Source organism: Struthio camelus, chromosome 10 (assembly GCF_040807025.1).
Source record: "Struthio camelus isolate bStrCam1 chromosome 10, bStrCam1.hap1, whole genome shotgun sequence".
Classification (NCBI taxonomy): Eukaryota; Metazoa; Chordata; class Aves; order Struthioniformes; family Struthionidae; genus Struthio; species Struthio camelus.
This window is the reverse complement of record NC_090951.1, coordinates 29,637,033-29,654,052: the sequence shown is the minus strand read 5'-3', so window position 1 is coordinate 29,654,052 and position 17,020 is coordinate 29,637,033. Positions and strand designations below refer to the sequence as shown.

General features: G+C 53.3%; 1 protein-coding gene and 2 non-coding genes across 3 annotated transcripts; 1 reads left to right on the top strand and 2 right to left on the bottom strand.

Moving 5' to 3' along the window:
• Positions 1 to 2,833: 2,833 nt before the first annotated feature.
• PLLP (plasmolipin) lies at positions 2,834 to 11,197 on the bottom strand. Its single transcript, XM_068955254.1, has 4 exons — positions 11,043 to 11,197; positions 4,951 to 5,124; positions 3,646 to 3,765; positions 2,834 to 3,564 (listed from the first exon to the last, which is right to left on the bottom strand). The coding sequence occupies exons 1-4, from the start codon at positions 11,166 to 11,168 to the stop codon at positions 3,451 to 3,453; spliced, it is 534 nt and encodes a 177-aa protein (XP_068811355.1). The 5' UTR covers positions 11,169 to 11,197; the 3' UTR covers positions 2,834 to 3,450.
• A 1,876-nt stretch (positions 11,198 to 13,073) lies between these two features.
• On the top strand, positions 13,074 to 13,156 carry TRNAL-CAG (transfer RNA leucine (anticodon CAG)). Its single transcript has one exon. It is a non-coding gene; the product is annotated as a tRNA-Leu (tRNA).
• Positions 13,157 to 13,292: 136 nt separating this feature from the next.
• TRNAL-CAG (transfer RNA leucine (anticodon CAG)) lies at positions 13,293 to 13,375 on the bottom strand. Its single transcript has one exon. It is a non-coding gene; the product is annotated as a tRNA-Leu (tRNA).
• Between the last annotated feature and the right edge of the window lie 3,645 nt (positions 13,376 to 17,020).

The window sequence follows — 17,020 nt, the reverse complement described above, 5'->3', positions numbered from 1 at the left end:
TTATTTATTCCCAGAAAAAAATTACGAAAACATTGGGTCACATTTTTAGTACAGGCTGAACGCAGTTCTCCTCCCTTCTGAATCCTAAGGTTAAAATGAGAGAGATTTGAACTTTGAATCTAGTTGTTTTTCTATTTTCAGTGTATGGATTGAAGTTTTTTTGTTAACTTCTTACCTGTTTATATAATATTGACTTTTTAATGTCAGAAACAGATTTTATCAACTTTTAAAGAAATCCTACTGACATATTTTAATTCATTGTTTATTGTTGAACTAAAATAATTGCTTGCAACTAAAACTAAAACTACTGCTGTCATTTTTTTACTGAAAAAGTTTTCATTCTTTTCTTGTTACCATTGCTCCAGTTAGTTACTGGAAATAATGGCAGTATGAATGAATACCTCAAGCAGTTATTTTGTGAATGGAATTCTTTTGTATTCACAGTCACTTGTAGTTTCAGGCTCTGTAAGGCACAGTTTTGGATGAATTCTTGTTTTGATGGGGAATAGTATCTAAGTGTTTGCTGTATACCAAAGTGTCACTGCTCACCATTTCACAGATTTGTGGGGTGCTTCATTTCTTGCTTTTGATACATCTGTGCTATGAACTTTGCTTTCTTACCTTACCGATTCACTGTTTAGCTTTTTCAAGTTAATTTATTGTGTAAGTAGCATGTTAAAAGTTTTGTCAGTTTAGTTGTAAGAAGAGGACATAGTTGACCTGTTTATATTGTTTGTGCAAAGGGAAGTCTGTAAATCCATTGGTTTGAACAACCTTCATACAGGCCTATATGTTCTTTGTAAATATTCAGGTGTGTGATGGTGCCAGTTCATGCAGAAGTCTTTTGGGGGTTGGAACAAACTCCTTTTTCACTTCAATTTTAGGTCACAGTCTTTTCACCACTAAAATTTGCAACAAAGTTCTCCCAGCTTGAGTGGAGCTATTCAGACCAAATTCTTTCTGTTTCTGTACCACTCTCATGAATGTGCTGTCTCTTCTATCTGTACGTTTTCTGTGGTCTGGTGTTCCCGGTATAGTTCATCTCTGTAACATTTCTATAACTAGTTTTCTGGCTTGATGCATTTTCCACCTGATAGAGAGGTTTTTTTTAAGATATTAAATCTCTATATGTTGTGGACTATCTGTGTGCAAGTCTGATTTCACTTTTTAATTTTGTCATAAAAATGCATAGAGGCTAATTTTCTTACCGTTATTGATTTGTATATATAAATATTGATTTTTATCTATATTTCTTGAAATTTGACACTTCATTTAGCTTACTTTTTTTCCAAAGCAAATAAAGCTAAATCTGCCAGGGTCTAATACAGTTTGTCCAATCCCTTTTAAATTCACACTTGTCATTAATGTAGATAAATGTCCTGAGCCAACTTCTGTAGACAAGTTGTTAGAATTTTTCCCACGCCGTTTGATGTAAGTTTGAAGTCTAGCTTGCTATGTGCTAACTTCCCTGTGTAGAAAGATCTGTAAATAGGTTACATATTTTTAATGTATTTATATTAGTTTTTACAAGAAGGAGAGTATATGAAAGAAAAGGTTGCTTGTGTCTGTGTGGGCATCCGTTTCAGTTTCAAGAAAAGCCACCTCAAGTTCCCAAGAAAAAAAAAGTCAAACTTGACTCTGGGGGTTGACCTGCTGGAAAGCAACTCTGCAGAAAACGACCTGGGAGTCCTGGTGGACAACAAGTTAAGCATGAGCCAGCAATGTGCCTTTGAGGCCAAGAAGGCCAATGGTATCCTGGGCTGCATTAGGCGGAGTGTTGCCAGCAGGTGGAGGGAGGTGATCCTGCCCCTCTACTCAGCCCTGGGGAGGCCTCACTGGAGTACTGTGTCCAGTTCTGGGCTCCCCCGTACAAGAGAGACATGGCACTCCTGGAGAGAGTCCAGCAGAGGGCTACAAAGATGATGAGGGGACTGGAGCATCTCTCCTCTGAAGAAAGGCTGAGAGAGCTGGGCCTGTTCAGCCTGGAGAAGGGAAGCCTGAGAGGCGATCTCATCAACGTGTACAAGTATCTGAAGGGAGGGTGTCGAGAGGATGAGGCCAGACTCTTCTCTGTGGTGCCCAGTGACAGGACAAGAGGCAACGGGCATAAACTGAAACACAGGAAGTTCCATCTGAACACAAGGACAAACTTCTTGGCTGTGAGAGTGACTGAGCACTGGAACAGGTTGCCCAGAGAGGTAGTGGAGTCTCCTTCCCTGGAGATATTCAAAACCCGTCTGGATGCAATCCTGGGCAACGTGCTCTAGAGGACCCTGCTTGAGCAGTGGGGTTGGACTAGATGATCTGCAGAGGTCCCTTCCGACCTCAACTATTCTGTGATTCTGTGACTTCACTGGTGGTGGAGCAGCACAGTTTTGTGTACATGCGTGGAGCTACCTGCGCTCCTGTGGGACCGACTGTTCCTAGAACGTTTTCAAGCTTAGTTTAATTTTTTGAAGACTGCCTGTGGCTAATAGGCATAGCTTGCTGAAGTAAATACAGAAAGGGAAATTGTGGCCACATGAATTCAGTGGCTTCTAGGATGATGAGAGCCTTTGTGTCTACAGGAGGGAGCACATCAAATCCTTTGCCTGTCTCTCTCTGTATATGTATGTATCTCTCTATATAAAGCAGAGCAATATGAAGCCTGTGGACTTGGTACCCGTCTCCCTTGGGGCCAGATTGTAATGCCCTTATGCAGAGGGAAGTGGTAGTCTCTTCTGCCAGTGAAATCTCAGCTTACCACTTGGCTTTATGGCTTGCTTTACATGCACTGTTTGCTCTGATAGGATGCAAGATTTTACTGAAGACTTTTTCTTGACAGACTCAAGTGTTGGATTTTGAAAGATCTTTATTTAAAACATAAAGTGCTTCGATTTTTTTAGAAATCAATACATTAACAGTTTAGACTTCTTGTTTTGCTTAGCCTTCACCCTCCAGCTCTGCCACCATTTACATATCAAGTTAACTGCAGTTTTTTACACTGTAGCTGTTAATGACCAGAGACAGGAACTTGGGTTTGGTTTTAGTGAATTTTAGTGTTGATGATATGTGCTGAATTAAGTCCTCTCAGCTGAGCGGCTCTAGCAAGGATGTGGTTCCTTTAGGATGTGTGAGAGGAAGAATGACTCTCAAGGACAAGCAGGAATTTCAGTCTCCAGTCAATCCTTGGTCTCCTGCTGAGGCTTCCAGTGGCAGCACTGGTTGTGGTGGGTTTGTGTTGTGGACACATCAACTGGAAGCGTCATTAGAGACCACAGAACAGCTTCCACACCACTGCTGGCACATGGGCCCGTAATGACTGTCACTACCCACATAGGCTGATTTGAATAAGAGACCTAGTGTTGTAAGAGGCTCCATAACCCATTGTAAATCCACTGAGCCCTCTTACTCCTGCCTTATTGTAAACTGGCTTAAAAGGGTCCCGGTTTGTGTTTCATTTTCTGCTCCTTAGGCGTGGTTAGTTACTTGACTGGTGGCAGCATTGCTGCCAAGTCCTTTCCAGGCACGGAAGCTGAAGAAGGTGCTTGCCCCATAGGCAATCATCACAAGGCAGGCAAAGAACTGAAAGAGAGGAGCACAGCAACATGTGAGCACAACAGCCGCTTGACTGCCCTAGCCCTTGCATACGCTGCCAGTACTTACAGATGCTGCAGCTCTTCTGTTGTAATCCCACTGGCGCCATGATGTAGGCTGGACAGCCGCAGAGCATGTTACAAAGGCGGTGATATATAGAACGGTTGCCGTAGCATTGAAGATCACTAGCTGGGGAAGGCAAAGAAAAGGTTACAAGGTCCAGACTCCATGGTACACTGAGCAGTGCATGCCTGATGCTGACTAGAGGCATTCAGGTAGGGTACATCTAAAAGCTAAAAAGCAAAAGATTGAGTATGAGCATCTTGCAAAAAGTTAGGCTAGGATTGTCCATGGGTAATGAGTGTGAGTGCTGCTTATGAGGGCAGCTGGGAGCACAGACACGAATGAGCAAAAGGTGGACAAACATGGCCTCTCACCCTCTCTTCACTGTGAGTTTCTGGCCTGTGTCAAGGAAACCCGCTCTTATGCCCTTGGGGCATCTAATGGCAGCTTGCCTTGCAAGGACCAGCTTTGTGCTACAGCCTTTTGGGACCACCCCAGATGATCCCATCCTTGCTGCAAAACAACCCAAGTGCAAGATGTGGTTGGATCCAGAGTTAGCTGCGATTCTATCATGCCTGTGCCCTTCCCCTGAGTTATTTAACTGCTGATTTTTAAGAGGCTATTTTTTTCTGACTGCCCAGGGACAGCAGGGCTGCAGCTATGACATGAGTAAGCTTCATCTATTGTGGGCTTGTCTCCATCACACCTCTGTTACTGGGAAATCCCAAAGGTTCATTCTTGCTTGCAAGTGGCTATTTGAAACAACCTGACTCAGGGCACTGAAGAAAGCAAAAGCATTTGTGAAGCTGAACTGAGGCCGGACAGCGAGAGTGGGGAGGGTACGGGTGACTGGTACCTAGGTAGCCAGATGGCAGAGACGCGGTGCTTCTCCAGCCTGTGTTTGCGCTGGGTTGTGCTCCCGTATGTTTGTGTGGGGAGCTAGAAATGGCATCTGGCTTTGCAGTGGTTTAGTTAAGCCAATTTCACATTCCTCCTTCTCCTGAAGATAGAGGAGCTCTGAATGAAGTGCTTCCCCTGCTGTGTGAAAGCAGAGGGAAGGGATCCAGCCCCTCAAGCTTGGGAGAAAACTCGGTTTAACATCACATTAAATGTGCTCTCGATTGCACTGAGAGATTTCTGGTTGACAACAAGCAATTGAGGGGCAGAATGAAACAATTCAATGGGCAGGGTGCAGAGGACTTTCTTCTCTCAGCCCTGAAAAGCCCTAAGCCTTGGTTCTCTCAAAGCATTTCCCACAGGCCTGTTTCCTAGTTGAGGTTCCCCAAATTTATTCCCGCTTAGGTTACTTACCACAAGGGGCCAGGGGATCACATAGAATTTCAAGTGAAGTTGCAGGAGATATATCACGAAGAAAATCACTGTTGTTATCCAGAAAAAGATGGCTACAAACATCACCCAGCTGTATGCCGGATGGAGGTGGTATGTTGTGTCAGCAATAAGAGCCCACACCAGTAAGCCAAGCACCTGAAGGGGAAAAGGGGAAAGGGTTCAGACTGTGATTCCTCCAAATGTAAAAATCTGGCTGACCCATCCCAATTGCTGAATTGAAAATGTTTCATCCTGCAGTGCAAAGCAGGGCAAACACACTGCTGGCTTAAACGGCTTCCAGAGGAAAGGGGGTGACTTCCTGAGAGTTGAGTTGTGTGTCTGTGCTGTCCTCCAAATTCATCTGCCACAGGATGACTTTCCTCCTGGCTCTGCTTCTTGCCTTCTGGTTCTCTGCTCCCAGATTGCTGTCCTGGGGATTAGCCCTGTGGCACTGCCGTCCTGGGCTATAATCTCTGAGCATATGCCAAATTTGTCAGATCGCCTGAATTCAGCACAGTTTTGCCCATGAACTGCAGCTCACCAGCGTATATGGCAATTGGGTTCCCCTGGCCCTGGACAGAGATACAGGCAAAGCCCTGTGTCCTTGCAAACACCTCAACACAGATGCGCAAGGGATGTGGAACAGGGCTGGACTATGGGAACAACTCAGGCCAGGGAGCCCATCTGGGACCCTCATTACTCAGGGCTGGGCTTGTTCCCTGCACTGCTTGCCCTGGGAGCTGGCACAACGAGACAGGACCTGTGAAACCCGGGCATCCCGAGCACTGAGCTGCCCGCCAGGCTGGGAAATTGGTTTTACTCTCATGTGGTGGTTGGTGTTTTTTGTTCCTGGCCAATCCCTTCCTTAGCATCCAACATGCCCCTGCTCCATCCCAATTTTTGTGGTAGCCCTAAGCAAGAGTAGGTGGTACCCTGGCTCCTGAACTGTGCCTCCAGCTGTTGGTCCTTCTCCCTCCCTGCCTTATTACACTGGGCACATGGAGCAGCTGCTCTGAGAACACAAACGCCAGCACACACCCATGTGGGCCTTGTGTCTTCCCATCATACAAATGCAAGGCTTTGCCTAATGCTGGCTGGGGCTGTGTCCTTCTGGATGCTTCACAACCCTTGCTAGACCAGCTGGGGCAACAGAAATGAAGGCTGCAGTGAGCCACCAGAGCTGCTGATGCTGAAGAAGCGCCTGCGGGCTGCGCAAGGTAAGGTGCTCAGAGGAGATGGTGCCCGACCCAGGGCAGGTGGGGAAGCACATGCGAACACAAACTGGGAGGGTCTCCTGTTCACCTGCTGAAGGTGACAGAGGACAAGGACCTTCCAAATGGCAGGTGTCCCCTCCTGGCTCATGTTAGCTCTTGTGACCAAGTCAGCCATGGGCTCAGCCCAGCTCTCCACGTGCATCCTGGAGCAGATAGGGCCCCACCACCGCAGGTCCTGTCTCAGCCAGCACCCATGGCGAGGGACTAGGCTCTGCGGGAGCGGGTGGCAGGCGCTTGGCTCAGCATCAGGGATGTCAGGCGGGTTGGGTGTATGGTGGCTCCTGGGGCCTCAGTTCAGCCTTGACTTCCCCCAGGTGCAGCATCTCTAAAACAAAAGAACCATTCTCTCCACTGTTGGGTTAGGTCTAGTCTGGTCTGGTTTGGTTTATACATCCTGCATAAGGGCTTTAAGGGCTCGCCTTTCTCAGTTAAGCAGGTTGAATTACATAGCAATTGTGGTGTCATGTGCCTGCAAGCTACCTACAGAGTAATCTGAAAAAAAATATCACGTAGACAAGTCCTTTATTTCCAACGTGCAACAAAAAATAAGCAGAGAAACAATTCTTGGCCCTTATTCAAATGTAATGAAAAACGCAAGATTTCTGTTTGCATTTTTAAGAGGATCACATCAACTCAGCATACAGGGGCATTTAGGACTGGAGAGCTAGATGTTATTCTCTCACAAGAACCAGTTTCAGCTGAAAGATGTAGCTGCTCACTTATGGTGGAACTACCATTTTTCCGTCCTCCCACTCTGGACTGCCCTTGGGCGCTGCACCTCGCTGCGCTGCACCTCCAGCTCCCCTCCTGCTTTCGCCCACAGGGATAGGCAACACCTTAAGGCAGCCCTGTCTTCCTGTTCCTCATACTCTTCCCACACCAGGACAACTTTGATAGATGTGCAAAGTGATTCAGCCGCTGGATTTCTCAGTTTATTAATCCAGCCGTGCTAACTATGACTGCTGAACAAATGGCTTAACCATTACTGCCTGTTGCTGAGCCATGGTAACAAACTCAGCCTACTGCTACCCCAAACCCAAACGTTCCTGATATTAAAAATGTTTACTGTGCTAGACTGAAGTGCTAGGAAGAGCCCAGCCCTAGTGCAGTTTCTCCTTCATTTCATTTTTTCTCTCTTTTAGGAAGGATGAAAAATAACTGATTAACTTGTCAGTGTACTGTGTACTGTGTTCACCTTTGATCTGTACTGTGTTCACCCTTGATCTTTGGACTCTGGAAGAGATGGTGGCTTGCTTTGCCAGCAGTGATGCTGGCCAAAGAGCAGAGAGCCACTTGCCACTGTCCCCTCCCCAGCAAACTCCCGGGAGCAGCCATGGTAGCAAGTTTGCTGCTATTTATTAATTTAGATGGCCACTAGGCTGACAGAGCAGGCAGAGGATAAGCCGCCACTGCATTGGGATGGCTTGGAAAAACATTCCACTCTCAAAGACCTTCACAAAGCAAACAGCATTAGCGGTGCAATTGCAAGGAGCCTGGTGTGCATGAGTTGCCCTGCTCGTGCAGTGCTGGATGCTCGCAGCCACTCTTTAAAATCCAGCCCAGTGGGCTGGGGCTGCTTTTGCACCACGTGAGCTACCTGCCCAGGTGGATCCTTGCAAAGGCAAAATCAGCAGCCCTCCGCTAAAAATGGTGGTTCCAGGGGGACTCCCACCTGCGAGGGTTTTGCCAACCACAGGTCAGTGTCCCGGCACAAGAGGAGGCCATATCTTGTTGGCTTTGGCATGACCTTGGTCAGGACTGGGTGTAAGTGGCAGATAAAGCAGAGGAGCCAGTTGCCTGCAGCTCTGGCTGATTTTATAACCCTTTCTCTACCTTTTTCTCTTGCCCTGTGCTGGTTCTGCAGCCCCAAAGGCCTGCCTGGGTGCTGAGGTCCAGCTCCTGCATGCCCTTCATTGCTTCGTGGCTGACCATAGCTCAGCCCCAGAGCCCCATTGAACCAGCCTCACGGAGGACAAGGAGGCACGCTCAGGGTCTTGAACTCCCATGTTTCAAAGCACAACTGAATGTGCCAGGGAGATCTCCCAACTCACCTCCTCAGCATGGAAAAACTCATTGCAGGCAAGGCACGTGCTGTCTCCACAGGGACAGAGCTGCTCTAGGGCTGCCGTCCCCTGCAAAACCCCTGGTCCCTCCGTGCAGTCCATGCTTTGCCGAAAGGCATCGTAGACAGGAGAGGCTCGTGACAGCCAAACATGGTGAAGCCTGTCCCCCAGCCACACCTCTCGCTCTGAGAGTTGGCCCCAGAGCAAAGCTGAGATCGGAATATTCCCCAAATGCATATTCTGCTTATTCTAATTTCCAGCTGTGATTCGGATCTGCCCTTTTCAGAGCAGCCTGGCACTGCAGAGCCAGGGGAGAGCGTCCCAGCCCTGCGTGGTGACCAGCTCCTGTGCTCACCTCTAGTTCTGACAGGGAACCACAGGTCATGATAAATCTATTAATCTACCACTGACAGGGAGGAGAATGGCTCTTTTGAAAGCAGCTGGCTGGGCCCTTGATCTGCCACAGCTGGTGCTATGTGAGCCTTCATTGCTTATTGCCATAGAAGAAAAACTAGGCAACACAACAGCCATTGTACTGCTGGCGTACACAGCCTTGGTGCTCAGCTACTATTGCCTCAGTCTGGACAATACCTCCTTTTTTTTTTTTTTCACATCAATTTCTAACATTTGTGATTGCAAAATATGCATTTGGGAGAGACATGTATAGGAAAAAAAACCAGTGTGTTCATGGAGCAGGAGACTGCATGTGCAAGCTGCCCTGCTCCCGGCACTGGGGGATGCACTAGCATTGCAGCTTCTGGAAGAAAAAGCAGGAGCTCTTAGGAAAGAGGTCTCAGGGAGCAGTGGGTCTGCGTGGATGGCAACTGTGCAAGCACATCTAACACTGCTGCATGCAGTGGCTGTGAAAGGAAGTTGTATGGACCAAGCAGTGATGCTGATGGGCTGGGGAGGTGAGGGAAGGGACTAGGCACTGGGGCTGAAGGGTTGTTAAAAGAGCAGCTTCTGCTGGTCTTGGCTCCCTCTCTCTTTCCTGATCTCCTGAAAGACACTCCCCTTTCAAAATCCTTCCCCCACCCCTCCCTGGAGGGCTTCAACCAGCTCAGCCATGCCCAGGGGTCTAAACCTTAAGAAGGGAGCTGTACAGGCGTTTATTAAAGGAAGGAGGCTACAGCTCTCTTAGCCTCCCCATGGGTGGATTTGCACCTATTGCAAATTGGTCCCCTAATTGCACACCCTCAACTTTCTGCCTTGGAGACTGTCCGCTACGCTGTAAAGAGTCCTGGCCCCCCCCCATGCCCAAGACTCAGCATAGCTTGCTCAGGACACACCGAGCATTTTGCTGTGGCTGCTCAGAGGGTTTATTTCCACTGCTTGGCTTCTGCCATGGGCTGCATGGGGGCTGCACACGGGCCCTGTGCATGGGAGTTGTGGGATTCCCCCCCGACACTGCAGCGCTGCAGCCCCCGACCCTGCCCAGGACGTCGCGGCGGCTGATCTGCCTGCTCTGCATTGCGCACAGCACAACACTGCCTTAGGGAGAGGCGTGAACAAAAGCGCAGGGAGTGGGCTCCCTACCCCAGTGGGAGCACACCATGGGCTTTCGCTAAGCAAATGACTGGACAGCTCATGCACGCTCCTATATACAGCTGAATGTCCAACCATACGCGCCCATGTTGTTTTACAAGAGGTCTCAAGTACAGCTGGAAGCAGAAGCTGGAGTTTATTTTGCATCTGACTCCTAATCAATTCTGAGGCTGAAGGGAGAGGCATTCGTGGGATGCTTCTGTTCATTTTGGCTGTGCTTTGCGCCGAGACCCTTAGGCCTGCTTGAAAGCAGCCCTCAAAGTCTTACTGCGAGGGAGGACGAATGCTTGGAGTGCTCAGGGGGTGTGGCAGCCCCGTGGTGGTCCCACGGACTCCCCAGGAACAGCCCCAAGCACGCCTTGGTCGGGGCAATCATGCTTCATACAAGCAGCCTCTGTCTCTCTGTCCTGCTTGCGTTCACGCTTCCCTTGAACGTCTCTCCTGGCCAAAACAGTCCGCACGCTTGCAGCCCCCACTGTGTGGCTCCCCCGGCGCAGGCTGGGATCCTGAAGCTCAGTGGCACAGAGCCAGACTAAATGGGAGAAGGCAAAAGGGCACACGCAGTTCAGTGGGAAGCTTTCACCCACCTGACACATTTCTGCCCCGATACGCAGACCCCTGCAATGTGGCTGTGGGTGCCAGAGTGGGAAAGGAGGCCGGGGACCCACTTGCTTGCATCCTCGGGGGTGGCACACCACAGGTCAGCCTATGCATGACCCTGAGCGCTGCCAGGCGTGGAGCTGAATTGCACAGGTAGAGATTTTATGCATGCCACGATGGGAAGGGGAGGCGAGCTGCCCATCTCTAGCCCTGTTAGCGCGAAGGATGCAAAGCCTTTAGGGCAGGACAAACACAGGCAGAGAGGCAACTGGAGACGCAGCACACTGAGACCAAGTAAGGCACCGACTTTCTACGAGGAGGAAACCGATTTCTTAGGCAAAGTAAAATGCAGGCAATGTGATCGAGCTGGACTTTGGTAAGCGTTTGAGAAGCTGTCACATCGATAACGACGAGCGGGGCAAGCGAGCCGGGCGCCAGCGAGGGACGTGGGCGGTGGGGAAGACGGGGAGGCGGAAAGAGGAGGGAGCAGCGGCGGGACGCGGAGCCCCTGCGGGTCGCAGGGCCGGGCCGAGCCGAGCCGCGCCGGCAGCCGGGAAGCGCCCGCCCCCCGGCCCGGGACCCCGGTACTCACGGCTTGGGCGCCCATGAGCCCGCCGAGCGGCGAGCGGAGGAAGGCGCCGTCGAGGGCGGGCAGGGCGGCGGCGGCGGCGGCGGAGCTGCTCCGCGCGCTCACGGCGGCGCCCGGCGGCCCCGCCATGCCGCGGGCGCATCCCGGCCCGGCCCGGCCCCCGCGGGCCGAGCCCCGGCGCGCCCGGCCGGGGCGGGGACCCGGAGCGCGGCCCCTGGGCGGGCCCGGCCCGGCCCCGACGCCAGGCAGGGCGCGAGGGGCGCCCCGCTCCGCCCCGCTCCGCCCCGTCCCGCCCCGCCGCAGGACGCGCCGGGGAGGCCCGAGCCCGGCCCCTCGCCGTCGGCCCGGCCCCTCGCCCTCCGCCCGAGCCCCTCGCCCCTCACCCTCCGCCCGGGCCCCTTGCCCCGAGCCCGGGTTCCATCTCCCCTCGCCCGGGCCCCTCGCCTTCCGCCCGGCCCCTCGGCCCGAGCCCCGAGCCCCTCATCCTCGGCCCGGCCCCGAGCCCTCCGCCTGAGCCCCGAGCCCCTCGCCCTCCGCCCGGGTCCCCCGCCCTCCGCCCCAGCCCCTCGCTCCGAGCCCCTCGCCCTCCGCCTGGCCCCTCGCCGTCGGCCCAGCCCCTCGCCCTCCGCCTGGCCCCTCGCCCGAGCCCCTCACCCTCCGCCCGGGTCCCTTGCCCCGAGCCCGGGTTCCATCTCCCCTCGCCCGGGTCCCTCCCCCTTGTCCTGAGCCCCTCGCCCTCCGCCCGGGTCCCTCGCCCTCCGCCTGAGCCCCTTGTCCTCGGCCCGAGCCCCTCGCCCTCGGCCCAAGTCCCTCGGCCCGGGCCCCTCACCCCTTGCCCGGGCCCCTCGCCCTCGGCCCGAGCCCCTCGCCCTCCGCCTGAGCCCCTTGTCCTCCGCCCGAGCCCCTCGCCCTCCGCCCGGCCCCTCGCCCTCGGCCCAAGCCAGCCTCGTCGCGCAGAAACACGTCACGCCGGTGGCACCGCTGATGCCCCTTTCAGACGTTTCCCCTTAGCCTCTGCCCTGCTGTCCTTGCTGGTCTGGGCCGTAACTCTTCGTGGGCAGCAAAACGCTCGCTCGGAGCCTCTGGGTTTCTTAGGCGAGGGTGGAGATTTTCCGCGAGGAGACCGCTGCCACCGCCGCCGCCACGGTGTCACCGTGTCCCCAGCCTCGCTCGTGGCTGGTTGTGCAGGCTGTGGGGCCGGTGCAGCCGCGCGAGGCCGGATTACATCTTCCGCCTCAGCTCTTGCCTCCCCCTGGGTCTGTGGGGCTAGACCAGTGGGGGAACGCGCCGGACTGAACCCCGGGCAGCTGGGACCTGCCGTCCCTGGCAAGGGGCCTGCGTCCGCCCGCCGCGGCGCCCCGCGGGCTCGGGGGGCGATGAGCCCGGGGCCCAGCCTCCCGGCCCAGAGCCACGAGAGGGGGCCTAGCCCTGCACGGAGCCCGTGTCCACGCGACGTTCCCACCTGCAGGAGCCGACCTCAGCAAGGAAAGTCGCGCTGTGCGCCAGCTGCGTGAAGGAGAGACGGCATGAAGCACGGGGGATGAGAGGACGGCTGTTCCGAGCTGCGGGAGAGGGCTGCTTTGGCCAGGGCTGCATGTTTATTGCCATCCACAGGTGGGGAGAGCAGAGAGGGGCCTTTCCTCACCAGTCCCCCCTCTTTTGGGTCCACAGAGCTATCACCTCACAGAGCCCAGCCCGGGCCCTGCCGTGCCAAGGGGGCTGCAACGCTCGCGCAGGCCTGGCTTGGCCCCTGCCCCAGGGCTGCCCCTCACCAGGACGGACACGGAGGGTGAAGCGAGCCAAGTCTGTCCGGCGCCCAAGTCCTGCTCTGCTTCCGCCCAGCCCCACTGAGGGCACGCCTGGGCCTGGTTAGCAACGGCAACGCTGCTCCGGGGGACAGTAACCCCCGTTATTGTCCGCTGCCCAGGCTTAGGTGTCATTTAGGTGTCAGCGGCACGCAAAGCCGTCTGCTCGGGGCCGTCGAAGCGCCGGATCTCCGTCCAAGTTGGCTGCAGGGCAGCCTGGCAGCAGCGGGTCAGGATGGCCGAGCGGTCTAAGGCGCTGCGTTCAGGTCGCAGTCTCCCCTGGAGGCGTGGGTTCGAATCCCACTTCTGACAAGCTCCTTTTTTGCCGCTGCCGGCGCCTGGTTTTTTTTTTTAACCTCGCGGGGGCGGGGACGGGGGGGGTGTGGGAGTGGCAAAAACATCTGCGGAGACCGACGGGGGGTGGAAGGAAAGGGAGTCAAAAAAGACTTGTCAGAAGTGGGATTCGAACCCACGCCTCCAGGGGAGACTGCGACCTGAACGCAGCGCCTTAGACCGCTCGGCCATCCTGACAGCTCTGAAAAAACGCGCCCGCCCCGCCATACAAAACCTGGAACGGGGCTGCGCGCGGGCGGCCTCGGCCCCGCCTCCCCCGGCCCCCCCGCGGCCGCGCGCCTCTGGGGACCGTTGGCGCCTGGCCCTGAGGGAGGCGGGTAGCGGCGCGCTGTGGAGAGCGGAGGGCGCGGCCCGTCCTCTCCCCCCGGCAGGTCGCAGCCCCCCCCGCGGCTTGTGCCCGCTCTTTTTCCCACCTCCGAGGATCCTGGGCAAGGACCGAGAGCGTCGGCAGCGCAGATGGCGCCCCCCCCCCCCCGCCTATTTGCCGTGGCAGCCGGGAGCTCCTGCGGCTCTCGGTGGTTTGTGCACTGGTGACCCCTCCGAACTGCCAAGGGGTCCCCCAGCAGCTGCACCACCAGGCCACCAGTGTCGAAGAGCTATTACACCGAAGGGCCGCAACCCTCTCACCCGGCCACCTGCCGGACGCCAGGGGAGAAGTGCGGGGGAAAAGGGCTGGTGCTGCCCTGGAAAGGCAGGCCTGCGTCTGGTGATGGTGTCACTCAACCCACAAGAAGTGTTTGTGATCACTTCTCGTTGTTTGGTTTTACTGTAAGGGGTAAGCCTGTGGGGCCGATGGCCAGGAGCCTGTGAGATTTGGGAGGCACTGGGTGCTTACCTTTCCAGCGGTGGGAGCGCGACTGAGGAGGGTGGTGTGAAGCTGAAGTGAGCTGGATGCTGTGCTGCGTTAAAAGGTTGGTATTGGACAAAGCGTGGTTCTCATGTGCTGGCAGCAAGCACAGCAGCTTGGTAACTTGCCTCTCTGAAGGCACTGAAGGTGTTTTGTCCTGTTGTACTGGCTTCTCCCTCACCATCTGTTTCAGAAGTGAGAATCCAATGCTTCTTATAGTTCTCATTCAACATTCAATGAGAGGGATTCCTGGTAATGAAGTCTCGTTATCTATTTTTCATCTGCTGTTGTATAGCAGTCTGTGGCACCTTGCAGTTGTCTCAGGACTTTTTTTGAGCCTATCCCTGCTCCCAAGGGAATATAGACCCTTCAGTGGAGCTCTGCCCCACTAATGGTGTGAGTTAAGCTATGCTTCATTTGAAAATTTGGCTCACTTAGCTAGGCATTTTCACACTCTGGTGTTTGTGAGTGACAAACACTTCAGGAAGTGTGAGAAGAAAAGGAAGTGTAGCAACCCCTCAACTGGTATACATGCTTATTTTTCTCAAGAAAAATGGGGACCAGAAATAACTGACAGTGTCTTCCTTGAGGATGTGGCAAAGGCCGATTCTCTGTTATGTGGATCAGTTGCAGAGAAGTCAGTGCTTAGATTTTTCTATAGCATTGAAACGGCAAATCATCTCAGCACTTCAGGGCAGCTCTTTGTGCTTCTTTGGAGTATATTTAATATTGTTTTCATACTAAATGTAGTATTAATTATTCTGGAGAAGTGAGGACTGCTATGGGACTGAAGGATGTGCTAGGATTTTTTGAACAGTACTTGCATGTTCACTACAATGCCTTAGTCACTTGGGAAATGGCCGCTCTCACTAGGGAGATGATGCAGTGTCTCTATCCCTCCTTCTTTTCGAGAAAGGCTAGAAGATGGACTTCACTTTCTCCTAATCACCCATGCTGTATTCTAGGTTTTCTGGAGAGAGGTAGAGATACTAGATTTGCCCAATAACAGTGGGAGAGCTGGTATCCTGGCAGGGTTGGCTAGCTATGCTGTCCCACAGATTACTGCATTAGCCTTGAGTATTTTTCCTCCCCTTTGTTATTGAGTAAGGGGACTTTCCTCACTGCTCCGTGAAGACTGGGCAAGTTTGGTCAGATCCTCCTTCCCTCCCACCCTAGACGGGCAGCCTGTGTTCGCTCTGATGTGGGGAGGTGAACAGTGCTTCTGCGGCAGTTTGCATCATACATGGTTCAGTTGTGAGACAAAGTCCTCTGCGGATCTGCTCCTCTCTCCCTGTCTCCCCCGCCCTCGGCTCTGCTCGGGAAGTGCTGTGTGCTGGCACAGCAGAGGACCAGCCACAGTGGGACCTATCTGTGCTGGCATGGGAGGGTAACATGAGGTCTTGCAGATCCCTTCTAGAGCTGCTCCTGTAAACTAGGAACTTAAACCACTTCAGGCCACTGTGATTGAGCCCCAAGGGGTTATTCAAGTCCCAGCTTTGGCAGCCAAACTGTCCTCCCTTTGTCTATTCAAGTCCATTCAGCCATGAGAGATGCCCATGGCACCGATCAGAGTCTGGGCTGCCCCTGCCTGCACTTCCCAGGGCATTAAACCTTTGGGACCAGCCCTTCCCTGGAAATGCTTTTACTTAAAATACTTTAGCTTCCAATTTGGAGAAAAATCTATATTGAGCCTGCCTTCAGCTTACTACAGTCTCTGCTCACACTCATGGCTCAGAGGAATTGTTCCTAGCTATCTTTGAAGGAGATGTCTCAAAGAAAGAAAGTCAGGAGAGTGGCAGAAGAAGGCTCAGTGAATGGGGGAGCAGAAAGGGAAAAACCCAAGTCCAGAGGATCATAAAAAGTCAACAGAGAAAGTCACTTTTTGAAGTTGTTAGTCAGCCCCCATTGTCCTGCAGTGAATGTCCCAGTAGCCTCACACCAGTCTGACCGGAGGTGGTTCCAGCGCCAAGGCAGGATGTTTATCCACATCCATATACTGAATCTCAGTAGACAGGAAATGATACAATAGCACTGAAATCATTGCAGCCACATGGCCCCTTGATATGTGGGTGTAGCTCATGCCATGGGATCCAGAGGAGTGGGAGAGCAGGAGAGGGACTCTTGGGTTACTCCCAGCTGTGTAAGGACCAAGAACTCACAGTGAGTTTGGTATTTGGGAGTCCTGGTCCACTGATAGTGACTGGCCTTGGCTCTGAGCTGGTTAGCAGATCTCCTTCTGGTGTTGTTCTGGTGTTGATTCTATAGCTGTGGGCAGGAAGTGGCACTGCAGGCATATTTTTAGCACGGAAACTTTTGCTGAGGAAGTAATAATAGCCACAGGATGGCATTGTTTGCTGCAGCAAGAAGCAGAGACCCTTACAACTCAGGAAAATCTATTGCCTGCATTCCCAAGTGGGAGAGTGCTGTTTGCTCTCCTTGGTGCAAGCTTGTGCACTGGTACCATGGCCCACAACTGCAGCAGGAAAGGATGTGCCGCAGCTGTGGGCCATGGTAGCAATGGGGCTGGGTGGGTTGTACAGTGGGACCAGCAAGGAGCTTTGACTACATGCCAGGAGATGGGGTTGTCTCAGGTTTGTTTTATCAGCCATCTGGTGAGTGCCCAGGGAAAAACTTGCATCCTTTGCTAATAAGGGCCTTTCCTCTTCACCAGATGCCTGGAGGCAGTGGCCAGGAGGATCACAGAGTAAAGGGCTATCTGCACCATTGCCTTGCACCCCTCCAGCTGGGTAAAGAAGGGAGCCTGTGGGCTGCTGGCGGTGAAGATGTTCCCAGCTGACTCAGTTTTGTCTTTTCTCTAGCATTGCTCTTGCTCCCCTGTGCTATCTGTCACAGATCTGGGTGTCCCAGGAGGTCTTACTGCCTGTAGTCAGTCTACTTCCCAAATTTCACCCCTCAGCCAGACCCATGCTGGCCAAGTCTTAGAGCATGGTAAATGTGCAGCGTTCTGGAGGTGT

Excerpts from the sequence above, each read along its gene's own strand:
- PLLP (XM_068955254.1), bottom strand. The coding sequence starts at position 11,168 with ATGGCGGGGCCGCCGGGCGCCGCCGTGAGCGCGCGGAGCAGCTCCGCC. Across the intron at positions 5,125-11,042 it reads GGCTCATGGGCGCCCAAGCC|GTGCTTGGCTTACTGGTGTG; the intron begins GTGAGTACCGGG and ends TTTCCCCTTCAG. Across the intron at positions 3,565-3,645 it reads ACAGAAGAGCTGCAGCATCT|TTCTTTGCCTGCCTTGTGAT; the intron begins GTAAGTACTGGC and ends CCTCTCTTTCAG.